Below are 17828 nucleotides of genomic sequence, written 5' to 3' on the forward strand. Positions count from 1 at the left end.
CGTCAACATATGCAAAACATTGAAAACACAAAAGAAAGGCTCCGTTAAGTCCACGTACTGACATTTCCGCTGGTTTTTTTTTTTTTATCACAGCCGGTATATTCCAAAATAACAGTTACTCATATATCTTTACCTTTTTTTTACCATAAACCTCCATTGGATTTGTGATTCATTTAACTTCTATTTTTGGATTTGAAGAGAAGTATCTTCCATCCCAAAATAAACGATTGTAAGGTAAAACCCGAAAAAGACTAATGGTGTAGGAGACAAACATTGTAATTCACAGGTCCTCTAATGGTGTTTATCTCTCTATAAGATACACTCACAATTCTCTGAATATACCTCTATTGTATTACTGATTCGACCAAGCCACTTTACAAGAGTTACAATGAGCTATTTATAAGCAATTGCAAATGATTAAGAATAATAATGACCAACTTAGGAAATCTAAACACAATAATTGTCCACTAACAAATACCTAGGGACACACCTCTTCACCATAAACCTTTCATTTTCTATTTTCTTTTATTTAATTTAAAGTTTAAACCCAACAAAACTCCCCCTTAAACCTTAATATCTCTACCGTCCTTCATTCCCATCTTCTTCTTGCAATTCTCAAACAACAACGTCAGCAGGGGCTTCGTGAAAATGTCTCCAACTTGATCTCGGCTTGCCATATGACTGAGGTCCACCTTTCCTTCTTTTACTTGATCCCGGATGAAATGGAATCTGACATCAATATGTTTACTCCTCTCATGGTTGACCGGGTTCTTTGCTAACTCGATCGCTGATTTGTTGTCAACTCGAATCTCGGTTGGGCCGACTTGCTCTTGCTCCAGCTTGCTTAGTAAATTCCTCAGCCATATTGCATGGAAAACACACCAAGATGCTGCAACATACTCGGCTTCACATGTAGACAGGGTCACAATGGGTTCCTTCTTCGACACCCAAGTAAACGTCGTGTTTCCCATGAAGAACACATAGCCAGCCGTGCTCTTCCTATCATCAACATCTCCGCACCAATCACTATCTGAATAACCCGTCAGTTTGTATTTGTCCGACTTCAAGTAATGAAGTCCTTGTGAGATTGTTCCCTTCACATATCTCAGAATTCTCTTAGCCGCCTTCCAGTGAGTGTACCCCGGGTCTTCCATAAACCGACTTATGATCCCAACACTTAGACACAGATCCGGCCTTGTACATGTTAAATATCTCAGTCTCCCAACTAGACTCTGGTAGTAACTCGGATAAACTCTTTCTCCTCCATCATACTTCGAGAGTTTCAAACCGGGTTCTATTGCGTTGAAACCGGGTTGCAGTCTATCATTTTGAACTTTTCTAAAATTCCTTTTGCATAGGCTTCCTAAGAGACGAAGATCCCGGATTTGTCTTGTCTGACCTCCAGACCAAGAAAGTATCTCATCAGACTGAGATCCGTCATCTCGAACTCCTTCGTCATTTTCTTCTTGAAGTCTTTTATCATTCCTTCATCATTACCCAGAAAAATTAAGTCATCAACATATAAGGCAACAAGTAAAATTTTACCTTCCTTCTTCTTTACATAGAGAGCATGTTCATACGGACACTGCTCAAATCCATCATTCTTAAAGTAATTATCAATCCTTGTGTTCCAGGCTCTTGGGGCCTGCTTCAAACCATATAAGGCTTTCTTTAATCTCAACACTTTTCTTTCTTCTTCGACTTTCATGAACCTCGGAGGTTGTTCGAGATACACCTCTTCCTCGATTACTCCATTCAAAAATGTCGACTTCACGTCCATATGATAGATCGGCCATTCAAATTGGGCTGCTTGAGAAATCAACAGTCGTATTGTCTCCATTCTCGCCACGGGTGCAAACACCTCGTCACAGTCTACTCCAGCCTTCTGCTTATATCCTTTCGCCACTAGTCGGGCTTTGAATCTCTCTATCTCCCCTTTAGCATTCATTTTCTTCTTGTAGACCCATTTTACGCCAATTGGCCGACTTCCCTTTGCTAGCTCGGCTAACTCCCACGTCTTGTTCTTTTCTATTGCCTTCATTTCCTCCTCCATGGCAGATTGCCATTTCTCATCTCGGACAGCTTTCTCGAAGCTCAACTCCTTAGAATCTGCTAACAGACAAACGAGATGTGCCTCGTTAGTTGAGTCATACAAGTCTTGCAGACTTCTCATTCTCGGTTATCTCTGTTCTTCATCACTATCAGAGTCATTCGGATTCTCTGGAATCCGGGTCGAATGTTGTCCGACCTCAAATGATATGTGTCCGGGTTCCATATTGACCCCGGATGGACTACTCCAGTCCCATCCATCTTCCTCATTTACTTTCACATCTCGGCTCACCAACACCCTTTTACTGACGGTGTCCAGCAACTTGTACCCCTTCGTCTTCTCATCATAACCAATGTACACAAACTTCTTACTTTTGTCTTCAAGCTTCGTCCTCAACTGATCTGGTATGTGTGCATACACAACACTCCCAAAAATTTTAAAATGACCCACTGAGGGCTTCAAACCACTCCACGCTTTCTGCGGGATTTTATCATTCAGACTTTAATGAGCACATCGGTTCTGCACGTACACTGCACATTGTACGACCTCTCCCCAGAACTCCTTTGGCATGTTCTTTGTCTTCAACATGGATTGGACCATATCCAAGATAGTCCGGTTCTTTCTCTCAGCTACTCTATTTTGCTGGGGTGAGTATGGCGCGGTCAAAAACCGCCTTATCCCGTGTTCTTCACAATACTTCTTGAATGCTATTGACACATACTCCCCACCTCGGTCTGAACGGACCGACTTGATGTATCTTCCAGTTGTATTTTCAATCATCACTTTAAACCTCTTAAAGGTATCCATCACCTCGGATTTTTCCTTCAGAAAATACACCGAAGTCTTTCGACTAAAATCATCAATAAAAGTTACAAAATATTTCTTACCACTTAAGAACCCCGGAGCAATGGGTCCACACAGGTCGGTATGTATCAACTCCAGAGGCTGCTTAGCCCGGTATCTCGTCGTCCTTTTGAATGGGCTCCTTGCATGTTTTCCCAATACGCAGTCCTCACAAAACTTTCCTTCAGAGTTTATCTTTGGCAGTCCCATCACCATGTTCTTCTTCATCATCTCGGTCAGACCACCATAATGAAGGTGTCCAAACCGTCGATGCCACAGCGACATCTTATCCTCCACCTCGGCTTGCAGACAGCCGACCTCTGTGCTCCTCAGACTCAGCTAGTACATTCTGTTCTTTTCCATCTGAACTCGGGCTATCAGACGCCCTTGTATATCTTTCAATAGTAGAACTCGATCTGTCATTAGAACCGAGTAGCCCTTTTCCATCAACTGTCCAACGCCCAGAATATTGCTTTTGAGCTCAGGCACGTAATAAACGTCCCGAATCATACCAACTCGTCCATCCTTTTGCAAGAAACAGATCGTACCTCGGCCCTTTACATCAATTTTAGACGCGTCTCCGAAAGAGACATGTCCGGCTTCCACCGTCTTCAATTCTTTGAACAAATGTTTGTAACCACACATGTGATTACTGGCACCAGTATCCAAGTACCACTCCGTCTCACTCTTCGAACTCGTTTCACCATGTGCTAACATCAGAACTCCTTCATCTTTTATCTCTCCTTCCGCAGCAAAGTTTGACGTCCCGTCAACTCTCCTTTCATCTCGGCAATCCTTCGCGAAATGCCCAACTCGGCCACAATTGTAGCATCTGTCCGAGTTGCAGTCCTTTGAGTAGTGACCATACTTGCCACACTTATAACATTCTACATTACTTTGATTCGACCACCAGCCTCTTCCACCTCGGCCACGTCCTCTACCTCTCCAGTTTTGCTGACTCGGCTCAGTTCTTTCTTCATTTCTCACCTCATGACCTCGGCCACGACCACCTCGGCCATTTCCACGTCCAGCTCGTCCACGATCTCTACCTCGGACGTTCAGAGAATAGAGCGCCTTCTCATCCTTAATGGTTGCTTTTGTCTGGAGTGCTTGCTCCAGTGACTCCTCCTTGTTCTGCTTCATGCGCCTCATGGGAACCTGCTAGCTCGTCAATATAGAGCGTAGACAAGTCCTTAGACTCCTCGATTGCACACACCACGTTCTCGAAGTTGTCTGTCAACGACCTCAGAATCTTTTCTACTACTCTGGAGTCGGCCAACGCCTCTCCATTCCGCTTCAACTGGTTCACAACGGTCTGAACCCGGGTGATGAAGTCCGACACTCCTTCGGTCTCCTTCATTTTCATCCCCTCCAACTCTCCTCGAAGAGTTTGAAGTCTGACCTGCTTCACACGGTCAGCACCTCGGTAGACCGTCTCCAATATGTCCCAGGCCTCCTTAGCCGTCGTTGCTCCTCCAATCTTTTCAAGACCACCGCTTTCTTCAACAGCTTGAAACATCATAAAGAGTGTTGCTGCATCCTTTGTTCTCGTCGCACTCAACTGCTTGAGTTGATTTGCTGAATATCCTTCTGTTGTTTCAGGTTCTACGAACCCATTTTGCACTAACCCCCAACTGTCATAGGCTCTTAGAAGAGCCTTCATTTGGATGCTCCAATTCTCATAATTGCCTTTTTTCAGGCGAGGCACTGGCAGACCATTACTCACACCTTCCATTTGATATCAAGCTCTAATACCAATTTATAATTCACAGGTCCTCTAATGGTGTTTATCTCTCTATAAGATACACTCACAATTCTCTGAATATACCTCTATTGTATTACTGATTCTACCAAGCCACTTTACAAGAGTTACAATGAGCTATTTATAAGCAATAGTAAATGATTAAGAATAATAATGACCAACTTAAGAAATCTAAACACAATAATTGTCCACTAACAAATACCTAGGGACACACCTCTTCACCATAAACCTTTCATTTTCTATTTTCTTTTATTTAATTTAAAGTTTAAACCCAACAAACATTGACTTTTATCAGAAGCAATACATTAAATTTTATCAAGACTTCACTTTGTATAGAACATATAAACCAAGGCATAACCACTGACTAATATGCAAAACTACAGAGAAACCACAGACAATGACCGAAGAGTGAGAAAGGCTAAGTTTTGTTCATTAATCACGAAGAAATACTTATGTTCTTTCAGATTAATTCATTCAATACTTAACTTTTAAAACAAATTATTTTGACATAGAACTTTATTTGGCATGATTGTATGTGAACCAAGATGCATTTGGCATGGAGTCGAAAGCTAAATCAAAGATATTTATTATGTGAAAATTTTTACTTCAACCTTCTTTCAATTTTGATCTACTTGAAGAAGAGAAGATAGCTCATTTTTTTCCGTCGCCTTTGTGACAATGAATTTGCTACTTATCTTTTTTTTGCTTGCATCATGACGGATGTGTGTCACTTGTTGATAACAACAACAAGGATTTGTAGTTTTCATTAAAAAAAAAATAAAAAAATTGACGTACAATATCATGTTATTTGCTGAGATAGATAAAATTATTTTAATAAATAACATATCATCATGTGTAGTTGTGTACATTGGTGGATAGTTCTTATACAAAAACATATATTTTTCTCTCGTTACAAATGTATCTTGGTCCATGCCAAATACATCTTGCTCCACACACAATTCTTATCTTAATTATAAAAACTGGCTTAGTTTGGACCGAACATAAGAGCTGTATTAGGAAACGAGACAGATCAATTGGCTTGACTTTTTAGGGCTTTTTTATTTTTTTTGTAGTGGCGGTCAAATCCAAATTCAAGATGTCACGTTACGTGTTAATTATGTTGCCTCCAGTATTTAAGTGCATTGAGCAACACAAGGAAGTAATATCCATCTTCTGTGTTTCCAACCAGTTATCTAACTCCCGTAGTCTCGTCTTCCACAACCAAAAAATGAAGCTTTTTTCTCTCATGTTACCTGCATTTTGCTCTACATACCTTCACCTATTTCTTCTCTTTACACTGAACTCATTGTGTTTTGGCCCAAACACAACTGCCTCTACATTGGGAAACCAAACTGACCATTTGGCATTGCTCAAATTCAAGGAATCAATATCCAATGACCCATATGGAATCTTGTTCTCTTGGAATAGTTCTACCCACTTTTGCAACTGGCATGGAATCACATGCAGCTCCGTGCACCAAAGAGTTACTGAGTTGAACTTACAAGGTTATCAATTGCATGGGCTCATATCTTCACAAGTTGGCAATCTCTCTTTTCTTATAAACATCAACCTCGCAAACAACGGCTTCTACGGAAAAATCCCGCAAGAATTGGGTCGATTGTTACAACTGCAGCAACTCTCTCTCGTCAACAACTCGTTAACTGGGGGAATTCCTACAAACTTGACAAGTTGCTCTAATCTCAAGGAGTTACACTTATCTGGGAACAATTTAATTGGTAAAATACCAATTGAAATGGCCTCTCTTCGGAAGCTTCAAGTTTTTGCTGTTGCAAAAAACAATATAACCGGAGAAGTCCCACCCTTCATAGGGAATCTTTCATCCCTAACAGTTCTATCAGTGGTTTTTAATAACTTAGAGGGAGATATTCCACAAGAAATATGCCTCCTCAAAAACTTGACAATTATAGCAATGGGTGTCAACAAATTGTCGGGTACATTTCCTTCTTGTCTTTACAATTTGTCATCTCTTACTATAATCTCAGCTACAGATAATCAATTTAATGGGTCTCTTCCACCCAACATGTTCCTCACCCTTCGCAATCTCCAAGTACTTGAAATTGGAGGGAATCAAATATCAGGTCCAATCCCCACTTCCATTGCAAATGCTTCGGTCCTTCAAATATTTGAGATAACTGAAAACCATTTTGTAGGACAAGTTCCAAGTCTAGGGAGGCAGAGAGATTTGTATATCCTAATTTTGTCAGAAAACAATCTAGGTGACAACTTAACTATGGATTTGGAGTTTTTAAACTCATTGACAAACTGTAGTAAGTTGCAATTTTTAGATATAGAATACAATAAGTTTGGAGGTCGTTTGCCAAATTCCTTGGGCAATTTATCTTCCCAACTCAGTGAACTATACATTGGGGGTAATCAGATATCAGGAAAAATTCTTGCAGAATTAGGAAATCTAATTAGCTTAACTCTCTTGAACATGGAATACAACCATTTTGAGGGTATTATTCCATCTACTTTTGGAAAGTTTCACAAGATGCAAGTATTAGATTTGGTTGGAAACAAGTTGTCAGGAGATATACCATCCATCATAGGCAACCTCAGTTTGTTGTATCATTTGGAGTTAGCCCATAATTTCTTAGAAGGAAATATTCCTCCAAGTATAGGAAACTGTCAAAAGTTACAATATCTTAACCTTTCCCAAAACAATCTTGGAGGAACTATACCTTTAGAGGTTTTTAGTCTTTCCTCTTTAACACTCTCCCTAGACTTGTCACGTAACTTATTGGGTGGTAGTATACTAGATGAAGTGGGCCAATTGAAAAATATTGGTGGGCTAGATGTCTCTGAGAATCATCTGTCAGGTAATATTCCTAGAACCATTGGAGAATGCTCAAGCTTGGAGTACCTTTATTTGCAGGGGAATTCCTTTCATGGAATCATCTCATCCTCTTTGGCTTCACTAAAAGGTCTTCGACATTTAGACCTATCACGAAATCACTTGTCTGGATTAATTCCTGATGTTTTGCAGAATATGACTTTCTTAGAATACTTAAATGTATCATTTAACATGTTGGATGGTGAGGTACCAACTGAAGGTGTCTTTCGAAATACAAGTGAGTTAGCAGTGACTGGAAACAACAAGCTTTGTGGAGGTGTTTCAGAGATGCATTTACCACCATGCCCTGTCAAAAGTGATAAACTTGCAAAACACCACAATTTCAGGTTGAAAGCAGCGATAATTAGTGTAGTTGCTTTTCTACTCATACTGTCATTCATTTTCACTTTCTATTGGATGAGGAAAAGTAGCAAGAAACCATCTTCTGATTCACCAACAATTGACCAGCTGGCCAAGGTTTCATACCAAAACCTACATCGCAAAACTGATGGGTTTTCAACAAGAAACTTGATAGGATCTGGAAGTTTTGGCTCTGTGTACAAAGGAACTATTGAGCCAGAAGACACAGTTGTTGCCATAAAGGTCCTAAATCTTCAAAAGAAAGGAGCTCACAAGAGTTTCATTGCTGAATGCAATGCACTCAAAAATATCAGGCATCGAAATCTGGTTAAGATTTTAACATGTTGTTCTAGCATAGATTTCAAAGGTCAAGAATTTAAAGCTCTTGTTTTTGAGTACATGACAAATGGAAGCTTAGAAAGTTGGTTGCATCCAGCAGCAGATATTGCATATCATCGTAGATCATTTAACCTTGAGGAAAGGTTAAATATTATTAATGATGTCGCTTTAGCAGTTCATTATCTTCACTACGAATGTGACCAACCTGTCATTCATTGTGATTTGAAACCTGGCAATGTCCTTCTTGATGATTGCATGGTAGCTCATGTAAGTGATTTTGGTCTAGCAAGATTGCTCTCGAGTGTTGGAGTCTCTTTGACGCAAAGTAGCACAATTGGAATAAAGGGAACTGTTGGTTATGCTCCTCCAGGTATATCCTAATATTGTTTTGTTATGTTGTAAAAAAATTTATTTTCAAGTTTTAGCTAATGTTTATGGACCTTTATTTCCTATTAGGTTAATTTTTTGTTATCTTTAATGGCATTTACTAATTTGCATTATATTTCAGAGTATGGAATGGGTTCCGAGGTGTCAACTGAAGGCGATATGTATAGCTTCGGAATTCTGATTTTAGAAATGTTAACCGGAAAGAGACCCACAGATGAAATGTTTAAAGATGGTCACAATCTCCATAATTATGTTAAAATTTCACTTTTGAATGACTTTTTGCAGATTGTGGACCTCACTATTCTCACCGATGTAGAAAATGCCAGTAACAATGAGAACCTTAACCTTATGCATCCTAATGTAGAATATTGTTTGCGTTCGCTTTTTAATATTGCACTTGCTTGTTCAGTGGAATCGCCAAAAGAAAGAATGAGTATAATTGATGTCAACAAGGAGCTCAATCTAATCAAAAGTTTCTTCCCTTCGGGAATTTAATGGAGGCTATCCAAGAAAAAGCATTATGTAGAGGCGCCATCATACTATTGCTTCCAATTATCTTAAATGTTTTTCTTGTAGTTGTCCATTGCAATTTAAAAAACTAAGAATAAAAATGCAGTATAAAATTTCCTTGTTGTTTACTTCTGCAACCATAGTGTAACTGCATTCCATCCACAAAAAAAGAGTTATTACTTTTGAAATACGGGAGCAGTGACGTCGGTCTCTTTTTATTGCGGTTTTTTATTAGAAAAATATAATATAAAAGGTAAGTGATAGTTTCACTCTAGCGTAATACTAAGAAGTCTTACTCTCTATCTCAGCCGTTGATTTCCGTTCATCCAATAGCTATAATTTATTTGTAAATAATAAGTAATTAATTGATATAATTCAATAAACTATAATCGTCAGATGAACAAAAATTAAAGGAATAAACCTTTTAGTCTTACATGATGACAAAAGATCACTCCTCAATAAATAAAGCTATTAATATAACATTAACTTAATTGCTTAAGTTTTTGGATTGAATTGAGTGCATTTTATGATATTAGAGCCTTCTTGATTACTTGGTCATGAGTTCAATCATCACCATTCTCATTTTATTAATAAATAATTAAATATGATAATTTATAGATGAATTTGTATATTGTCCATACATTGCCCAATAAACTCTTTAATGTTTCTTTAGGAAACGTGGAATGCATAGTTTACGGTGATGTCCAAAATGGTTTCAAAATGTGTGCAACCAGAGTATAACTGTTTCAGTTTAGGCATTTGCTTTCAATTTGGAGCGGTTTTGTCTGGCTTTTTTATTACGATTTATGATTCCTTAGCTTGATAACCTTTTATTCATGCTTTTTTTGCTATATAGTTAAAGGATTATATGTTTTACATGTTACATGATATAATTTATCTTATGCAACACATAAAAAAGTGTGTGAAATTTACTTTTTTTTCTTTTTCTCTCTTCTCCTTAGTGGGTCCCATCCACTTTTTGTGTGTGTATTACATGAGATAAATTATCTCATCCAACGAGAAACATATTCCCCACAATTAAATCATGTGAATTATTTCGTCCATCTTCTTGTATTCTTATCATAAGATTTTTCTATCATAAAAGTTGTTACAGACAAAATGTTATATGTTCATTCCTAATATTTTAAAATATTATAACTTATAATTGTCGATGTTATACTAGAAAATTACTTTCGGGAATAAACTAGATTTTGAACATTAAAATTACTACCAAAAAATGCACATTCAGCGATGGAACAATTTCGTCGCAAAATAGAAAAATTCTCTCGCAAAAAACAGTTTGCGATGGAATTGGGGGGGAATAAGTTTCATCGCTAAATGTTTCCTTGCAAGCCATATTTGCGACGTAATATAGTCAATTAAAATTCCACCGCAGATAGCAAAAAAAAATATCTTTCGCGCAAAATACTATAATTCCATCACCACAGTCAAACCTGTGTACAGTGTTATTCCATCGCTGATTGCGACGAAAATTACAGGGGAAACATCCATCATAAACTAGCGATGAAAAAAATATTATATTGTCATCGCAAAATTTGCGACAGAAGTAAAATGTAATGTCTTCGTACATTCAGTAACGAAAAAATACCCTATGTCGTTGCCAACTTCAGACAAAGAAACATATCTGTCGCAATATTGGTCTAGAATTTGCGACGGTTTGGTTACAAGTTCCATCACAAATGGATGCATGAATTTTTTTTACATAATATCTTATATTTTTATAATATCTTCCTGTAAACAGCAGGTCCAGGTGAATGAACACAAATAATACTAGATATACCAATTAAATTCAAAATCCATATCAGTTAAAGTTATCAGTATCAATCTTAAAAAATACATAAATTATATGTAAACAGATTAAAACAAACTAAAAACAGCTATAATCATAAATAATGTCTCTAAAGTCCTAGCCTAGCCATCATATTAATCATCCTCATCATCCCTCATTATCATCATTCTCGTCTTCCAGAGGCGATCCCTTCTTCTTATTATTGCCTTCGTTCTCCTTCATCAAGAATTGGAGTTGTTCCTACATTTGCTTCATCATTTCTGCTTGCTGAGTCAACTACAGTGTTGCAACATTCAATTGCTCCTCCAACTAGGACGTCTTCTGCTCATATTGTGCTTGTGTGACATCCATATTCTGAATCAACGCCCTCATCCTTTTAAGCTCATCTACAAATGCAACATTACAAAGTAAGTTAATTTTTTATACTTAATACATCATTATAATGAAAACATAAAACGTTACCTATCTGCCTTGAGTTTACTTGCAGAAACACTTCCAACCTTGCTAGAGGGCTGCTTACTAGCCTTTAATCGCCTGTCATATCCTCCCAGCTCGACCACCCTTTCTTTCTTGTTGAATCCTGATATAGCCGAAAGGAAGATGTTCTCATTATCGGAATAGAAGGAGCTAGATTGACCGTCTATAGGCGCCTGTGCGGACCTCTCATCTTCAAGCTTTTGATAGTTTTCCTACAATTAAAGAAAAACCAGCACACATATAGACATGTAAAACATGACATAAACCCTCATAGGAAAAAAATGTGCATTAATAAATGCTCAAACCTCTATTTGCTCCGCTCTGGGGTTTAACCACTACTTCTATCCAACTGCAGAATCCTGCGAATGGGTCCGGTGGAAGGTAGTCTAATCAATCTTTTTTGGCGATACCTCCCCAGAAGCTTCCTGCAAATACAAATAAGTACCATTGATTCCTTAGTTGCAAGTAAGACATATTGAATACCGAAATAGAAAAATAATGTTGAACAATAGGTTTCCAAGTTTATATATTTGAAGTTTTGATGATTATAAAGTACCAACAAGCTCAACATGGATGCACAAATTAGAAGGCAGTGCAACAAATTCCAAATGAATTTAGAAGATCAAGGCAATATGGAAAAGTGAAGAAGTAATTCAAACATGCAAAGTAAAGTTTCCAAGTGAAGAAAGGCTCAAGAATATATTGTTTGTAATGTTAATTAGAGTCTTAGAAATGTTGAGAATTGGGTTTATTGAGCTATATCTCTCAAGATTGCATTTAGAAGATTTGATTTGAAAGAAGATTTAAAAGTTTTATTTTTAATCCAAATAATTTTTTTGAAAGATTTGGTTTGGTTTGGTTTTTTATTTGAAAAAGAAAAGGTTAATTTGATATTAATTCCCTTTTTTGAAAGATTTGATTTGGTTTGGTTTTTGATTTGAAAAATAAAAAGTTAATTTTAGATTAATTTTTTTTTGAAAGATTTGATTTGATTTTATCTAATTTCGAAAACTTGATTTGAAGATTTTGATTTTATTTTCCAAAAGATATTTTAGAAAATTTCTTAAAAATAATGATACAATTGGTGGTGGTTTAGGGGTGGTTTAGGGGATGAGTTTTGGTCTCTGTTTAGTGGTGTTTTAGGGGATGAGTTCTTGAGTTTCTTGGAGGGAGCCATTGTTTTGGCTTTTGGAGCTTCAAGAAGCTACCTTTGAAGAGAAAGGACCCATCTTGAAGTTGTATTTTTGTGGCCTTGCTGTGTCTGAACTTTGGGACTGACTTGAGAGCTCCAAGAGCAACCTTGTTTTTTGTTTTGAGCTTTGGGGTATGTTCTTGAACCTTGTTCATGAGTTTTCTATGATAAAAGTTAAGTCTTGGCATGTAAAATGAGATGAGTAGGTAACCAACACCATCACTGACCTTAAGGTGTCTAAAAATGCATGCTTGGTCGTGGATTAATGTTAAAAGATGAACCTTGGTTGGATATCTTCGCAAAAATGCAGAACTGCATTCTGTCGCGAAATATACGGATATGATATCCGGATATTGATATATCCGATATAATATCCGGATATTGATATCCGGATATGGGCTTGGTGATATCCGGATATGATGTCCAGATATGGCCCCGACAAATATTCGAATATTCTGGGAATTTTGAGTTGGTCAGTGTTTTATTCATACAGAATGGTATAATGGGTTTGTGGACCCATGAGTGGTTAAGTTGAACCTCTATAATAATTGAACTAAGTCAGAATCACTTAGATTAAGGGCTTACGGCTTTGGGAAAAGCCAAATGGCATGCAATGAAAAAGGAAACGATGTCGTTATGTCATGAACTATTAGATTATGAATGTTGATATGATTGTTGGTATAAACAAACCGTGAGAGTGCTGTTTGTGGACCTTGAGCGGTTGTGGACTCTTGACTTTGGATTGTTAGCTTGCAAGGTAAGCTTTTGTGTCCTCGGTTTTACCCATTGTTGGTTCCACCATACCTCATGGAGGGATGATTTATATGCATGATGTGTTTTCATGAAATGATGATTATTGAAATGTTTTTTAGCTGTTAAGTGCAAGTGCCTTATGACATGTATGTGTTGTTCCACTAGACGGTAAGCCTGAGTATGTAGCATCATACAAGATGGTGATTCTGTGGGTGAGGTGCAAGTAGCGTCTTGTACTATGGGTTGTAGACGTATGTGATTCCTGCATGTTTATTCTCTGGCCAGTAGGATTCTGACACGCATGACATGATTATATACTGCATTGCACAGATTTTGGAAATTATACTGTTTTACTTTTTTTGAACTTATATTGCACATGTAAGTGAGCTTAGGGTGGAGAGATCCTTGAGGACCCCTTGTCTTACTGAGATTTCTTTTTAGAGATCTCACCCCACGTTGGGACACATTTTCAGGTTCAGGTACCTCGGGGGTTAATACCTCTGGTGGCAGGAGGCCGGAGCTGAGCTGATATGCATGTTGTTTATACTGTTATGCCTGGATGTTGACCATGCTTTATTTTCATTATATTGTTATTTGAGCTGAGATTATATTGAGCTTTGTTGCCTTATTTAGTGAACATGTGGTTGTCCGTGCCACATTGACTTGATTATGTTATTTAGACTTGAGTTGTATAATGTATCAGGATTATTGTCCGGACTACGTGTTGTAGTTCCGTGATTAGATACACATCTATATATGAGGTTATTCAGTTAGTTAATTATTGCAATTTACATACAGGCATTATTTTGAAAATGGATTAAGTAATCAACTTGGTTAATAATGATGACATCATGATTGAAAAGAAAAAAGTTAGCTTCCGCATTTATTTAGCTGCACTATTGCCATATGTATGTTTAATACGCCGGGTGCACACGAGGTGTTACATATATCCTTACATATAAGTCAGAATCCTATAATATTCTTCTCGAATAGTCTTGGACATGGCTTGTTTCATTGATTCTTGTATCTTGATTCCTCTCCTGACTTTGATGCTTGACTTGTAGCATGTAACAATTCTTTGTTATTTTGTTGGACGTGACCTACTTTTACCATTTAAGTTTCTCTTGAATGTTGTTCATGATTTGTTGTTATTGATCTTAATTTTGCTCTGCTTTTTCTTTCTTGGAGCTCTTGATCCAATGCTCTCCACTCATTGCTAGCTTTCTTCTAATCTCATATATGTTATTGCCACTTTGATATCTCATTATTCTTCTTGTATTATCCCATCATGGATATTCAATCTTTGCACATAGTTAATGTTTTTTTGTTCTTAGTCAAGGTTTTTCTCTTTTTATTATAGCATCTTTGTTATCATCAAAATATAATCTCTATCTACAAAAACCTCCCATTGTGTTTGGTGTTTATATAGAAGATAAGGAAATACTGATGTAAGTACACAATTTTTGCACTTACAATTTACAACTCACAAATATAGACATTTATAATTTTGCACAAACAGTGAAAGACTCAGACAGAGGCGGAGGGGGGGAGGGTTTACAAATCTTAGAGCAAGTGATGGTGACAATAAGGTTGTTCTTCAGTAATATGTATATAAAAAAAGGAATGTTTGTTGCAAAAAAAAAAATCTTCTTCTACCACCGATTATAATTATGTATTTCGGGTAGTACATAGTTATAATATTAAAGTTATTTTTTTTTTCTTCTCCTCAGAAGTCGTCTATTAATGTGAAGAAAGAAAAATAAAATAAAATTTAATATCATAACTATATATTACTCGGAGTACATAGTTATAATTAACGAGAGAAGATGATTTTTGTTATAGCAACGTAAGAAGTTGGGGACCCTAAAAAAAATTGGTGTCTATCTCATAATATAATATGATATTTTCAAGTTTGTTTTTCAAAAATGAAAACTGCAGATCCTTGTAGTCATAGATATTATCAACTAGTTACACACCCGTCATGTTGGGGGGGAAAAAAAAAAGAAGGTACGTGGCAAATCAGAAAGTTGGTGAAAGAGAGTGTGGCTCATCGCATTTAATCTTTTAAGATTTGACTTACAGTTTGGTTGGAAGTGATCAAAGATTTTAACGGCTTTTGGCTCCATGTCACCTCAATGGTAGAAGTACACGACAGGGAGTGGGAGATCCTCCATCGTGAGGTTCATATGCATATTATGAATAGTCGTATATGTAATCCCATATTGAGCCTTTGCTGATCCATATGTGTGGGCTATAACGGCCGCTGCATAACAATGTCTCTGTCAAACCTTTCATCCCAGTGGTCTTTATCCAGGTTATATAATATATTGCTGAGTTCCTGCAGTAACCCTCTGCAAGATATGTTTATAGATTGATTTTGTATAGTGTGTGGAAAAAAAAAATGTAATGGCAACCTTGTAATTAGTTTGCTCTAGGCATATCGTACACTTAAATTGGTTAAAATTGAATAGGAATTCTTCTACTTCGGCTTCTTCATAAAGGAACAGTTCAAAAAGAAAAAAGAAAAAAAGAAATACAAACCTGCAAAAGAGCAGCAGGTATGTAGTTTAGACAAGTTCCAGAAGTCTGTCTAACACCTTCCACAGGTTATATGAAGTTACCTGAATTTTATTAGTATTATAGGAGTCCAATATAATTGCATATTTTGGAATATCGTGTAAACTCGGATTAAAAGGTTTCTTTTCGACATCAAAATGAAATGTGTCTCGTTTAGGTATTTGTTTCTGGGCCTTGGAGCGCGTGTTTTGATGTCGGCCTTTTTTATTATGGTTTCAGATTCCTTAACCTTATAAGCTTCGATTTGTTGTACTATTTTCTATTGCGCATTAAATTGATGCAAGTTGTTTCATGTATTCTCATCATATTATAAAGCTTTATACATCATATATAGTAGTTGTTATGGGCAATATGATATTTGTTTAGTCCTAATGTTTTAAAAGATTATAATTGATGATTATCGATGTACACTTGAAAATTACTTTTTGGAATAGAATAGATTTTGATCATTAAAGTCAATAATTTACTACTATTATTTTTTGGATATACTTATCGTAGCACTGGTAATACATTGATGATAAACATGTTTAATAAATAGTATATTGTCAATAAAAATTTCTCAAGTCTTTTTATGCACCATATTAAGCACATAATAAGAGACAAAATTTCAATATTTATTTGTTGAACAACAAAGAAAAAAAATCTCAGTTGCTATTGCATAACTTGCTTTCTTCATATTGAGTTAAAAGAGTATCTACTCAACAACGTTAAGCATTCTCATACCATAATGAATGCATGTTACTGTTTATCAAGACAATGAGGAGAAGAATAATGCTCATTGCAAAATACATATGCCAGCATTATACCTCAGTTGGGACCAACAATCAAGCTAAAGCTCTAGAAAATATTTCAATTGGCATTGAGACTATTGCTAACAATTTTGAAAAAAATATCTAACCTAAAGGAGAAAAGAGAGAGAGATAAAGAAAGAAAAAGTAATATTTGAGATGCTATAAAAGAGATTCTAAATTTGGATGGCAATACTCGGTTTTGGCAATTGATTTGCTTAATACTAAAACAAATAATGACTTGTCCTTAAGCATGTCATTAGAAGAGCGCTTTTCTTGGATAAATTTCAAGCTAGGATAATATTTTGATTATGTTTTCCTTTCATGAACTACATTTTTTTTAATGCTATTTTGGTTGTAATTTGGTTGAAGTATTTGAGTTATAATTTGGTTGAACAATTTATTGGTTGTATTTTTATTGAATTATTTGAGTTATTCATATGGGATTTTCTCATTCGATTATTATAGTTAATTTCATATTGATTTTAATTTCCTATAAGAACACCATTTTATTATATATATATATATATATATATATGGGTTTATTGTTTATTATGTCACTGGATGGTCAAGTCAGTATTAAACTACGTCGTTTTGTTTATTTATTTCCTTATATTTATTGATTCACTTTTGAATGGTTATGATTCTATTTTTCTCTCTCTTCCTTTGTCACCATTGATTCACTTTTGTACGGTTATGATTTAATGACTGGATAAATGCTTATATCCAGTGACTTGACACTCATCAAACCCTATATATATATATATATATATATATATATATATATATATATATATATATATATTTATATTATTTTCATATACATAAAGAGAATGAAATATTATTACTAAACATGGACACCTTTTAGTTTTCTGATGAGTCTCCAATTTATTACGTATTAAGGATTCATATGAGCATCAAATTGATTTAAAAGTAATTAAAAGTTATGAGAATTATAATTAAAGTGTTATTTTTTTCTCAGAAATATTCTAATACAAATTCTTATATTTTGCAGTAATTTTCAACTCTATAAAAAGATATATTAGAGAGCTCAAGTGGATTTGTTTTTCTAAATCATATAATTGATTGAAGATCTTACTGAAGATTCTCTTGAATATTTTTAAGA

At 36.0% G+C, this 17828-nt stretch overlaps 1 protein-coding gene across 1 annotated transcript; it reads left to right on the plus strand.

Moving 5' to 3' along the window:
* Positions 1-5883: 5883 nt before the first annotated feature.
* Positions 5884-9090, plus strand: LOC133288096 (probable LRR receptor-like serine/threonine-protein kinase At3g47570). Its single transcript, XM_061485794.1, has 2 exons — positions 5884-8578; positions 8717-9090. The coding sequence occupies exons 1-2, from the start codon at positions 5884-5886 to the stop codon at positions 9088-9090; spliced, it is 3069 nt and encodes a 1022-aa protein (XP_061341778.1).
* The last annotated feature ends 8738 nt before the right edge of the window (positions 9091-17828 follow it).

The sequence above is a fragment of the Gastrolobium bilobum genome, unplaced genomic scaffold, assembly GCF_033153095.1.
Source record: "Gastrolobium bilobum isolate Gb01-03AN ecotype WA unplaced genomic scaffold, APGP_CSIRO_Gbil_v1 utg12353, whole genome shotgun sequence".
Lineage (NCBI taxonomy): Eukaryota > Viridiplantae > Streptophyta > Magnoliopsida > Fabales > Fabaceae > Gastrolobium > Gastrolobium bilobum.

Bases quoted from the DNA above. Each gene is read 5' to 3' on its own strand.
- LOC133288096 (XM_061485794.1), top strand. From the start codon at position 5,884: ATGAAGCTTTTTTCTCTCATGTTACCTGCATTTTGCTCTACATACCTT. The intron at 8,579-8,716 runs GTATATCCTAAT...ATTATATTTCAG, and splicing joins TGTTGGTTATGCTCCTCCAG to AGTATGGAATGGGTTCCGAG.